Source organism: Pteropus vampyrus, unplaced genomic scaffold, assembly GCF_000151845.1.
Source record: "Pteropus vampyrus isolate Shadow unplaced genomic scaffold, Pvam_2.0 Scaffold412, whole genome shotgun sequence".
Classification (NCBI taxonomy): Eukaryota; Metazoa; Chordata; class Mammalia; order Chiroptera; family Pteropodidae; genus Pteropus; species Pteropus vampyrus.
In genome coordinates this window covers 80646-82680 of record NW_011889193.1, presented here as the reverse complement: position 1 = coordinate 82680, position 2035 = coordinate 80646, and the positions used below count along the sequence as shown (strand labels likewise).

Below are 2035 nucleotides of genomic sequence, written 5' to 3'. Positions count from 1 at the left end.
GTGAGGCCGCTGCTCTGCCAGAACGGAAGTCCTGAGGGCAAGGACTTCTGTCTCTTTCGGTCAGCGCTACGCCCCAGTGACTAGACCAGTGGCCAAAGCGGTTGCCGAATGACGAGCTTCCTCCAAGCGCCAGCGAGCAGAGGCTGATGAGCAGGACAGGGTGAACTCAGCAGGGTTCACCAAACCCTACGCATTCCAAGAAAGTCCTGTTTTCAGGACTGGCCCGTGGCTGACTCCTGCAAACTGAGCAACTAGAATGTTCTGCCTGACCCATGCTGTACCAAGTCTGCCTGGGCGGTCTATATGGCAGTCCCCACTCATCCGTGGAGGACATGCTCCCAGACGCCCGTGGGTGCCCGAACTGCGGATGCACGATGCTGTTTCCCACACATACACACCCATGATGAAGCCTAATCATAAATTTGGCACGCTTAGAGATTAGAAGCGATAACTAACAATAAAACAGCACGCATAACAACGTGCTGGAGTAAAAGTTACGTGAACAAGGTGCCTCTCTCTGATAACCGGGACGGCCGCGAAGCAGCCGATGGGCAGGGAATACACACGGCGTGGAAACGCTGGACGAGGGACGGCCCACGTCCCGGGCACGACGGGGCGGGACAGCGCGAGGCGGCATCACGCCGCTCAGGACGGTGCCCAGGTCCAGGCGTGTGCACGGCTCTTCTGGAACTTTCCACTTCATGTTTCACATCGCTGTTGCCGTGGGAAACGGAGACTGGGACCAGCAGGGACTGCTGTGACTTACGGCGAAGGCCTGCTTTTCCTCTGCGGTCCAGAGCCGGAACAGCGGCGTCGGCGTGCCCACGTGACCGAACCGCAGAAAGCCCCCAACATCCAGGCTGCGGCGAGCCTCCGAGGCTGGCTCACTTCACTGCTGGGGGACTAAGCACGTCCCGGGCAGCCCCACTGGGAGTGGACCCCCGGACTCCTGCACCCGGATGCTCCAGGCCCCGCCCACCCGGGCGCCGGCCCCTTCGCCGAGCCCACCGCATCCTGCGCTGTGATCGCCCGTGACCGGGGTAAGGCGTGCCGAGTCTGGGTCCTGTGGGTGTCCTCAGCAGATCCTCGAGCCCGAGGGTGCTCCTGAGGACCCCGGCACAGTTCGCAAAGACAGTCCCCTGAGACGACACCACCGGCGGTTTCACCCCTGCCCGGGACCCCGCCAGCTCGTACCTTTGTGTCCCCGTGTGGATGCGGCTGCTGACCTCCCGTCCTCCTCCTGCTGCAGAACCGTACCACTGCCACACGCTCCCTGCTGCGAGATGCTGCGGCACCGGCGCCCGCGGGGGGCGCGGCCGGGCCGCCCTGCAGCTCTGCTCTGAGCTCCGCGAAGAAGCTCTGCGCGCCCTTCCTCTGGCCTCTCACAGGAGAACCAGGCGGGGGCGCGGGCGCTGCCGCCGCGGCCGCTGGCGTCCGCGCGTCTCTCTTCCTGCTCTCCTTCTTCCCGGTCCTTTTCGGTTCTGCTTCATCTTCTGTCTCTCCTGTGTGCTCCGACACGGAAAAGGAAAAAGAGTATTTTGGTTTTAGCTGCCACGTGATGGCTAAGTCACGTGAGCGCACGTGTACACGTGCCACTGTCACAAGCAACACCCGGATATACGCGCAAAGGAAAGACGATTCCCTTTCCTTCCGACAGGGCCGTATTTGCACACTTAAGAATCCAAAACGCGCAGCATCTTTTCCTCGGTGACTACGTGTGTCTTTGACTCTTATTAACAACTACTTCAGTCTCACCTTGGTCCTTACTAAAACTGTCGCCATGGCAATCGTCCCAGAGACCTGTGACGATCCCGGGTGGCTCACGCTTTGTGCCATTGCAGTGTTTCTCGTTAACTCTAGGGTTACAGGTTTCCTACTTTCTTTTGGTTATGAATTAAGATGAGCCTAAGACAATTGGCTTAATCTGAAGGCCTTTATTCTCCACTAAATCTGCACAGCCCCTGTGTCTCACCTGTTCCAACTCTGACCAGTCACCTGCAGGTTCTGACAGGAATTCGAGGCCTCGTTACCCACC

General features: G+C 59.7%; 1 protein-coding gene across 1 annotated transcript in view; it reads right to left on the bottom strand.

Moving 5' to 3' along the window:
- CUNH1orf131 (chromosome unknown C1orf131 homolog) overlaps positions 1 to 2035 on the bottom strand; it is a 22088-nt gene that overhangs the window by 14910 nt on the left and 5143 nt on the right. Inside the window, exon 3 of the mRNA XM_023523784.1 lies at positions 1195 to 1740. Coding sequence (XP_023379552.1) covers positions 1195 to 1740 — 546 coding nt within the window. The remainder of the gene's footprint in view (positions 1 to 1194; positions 1741 to 2035) is intronic.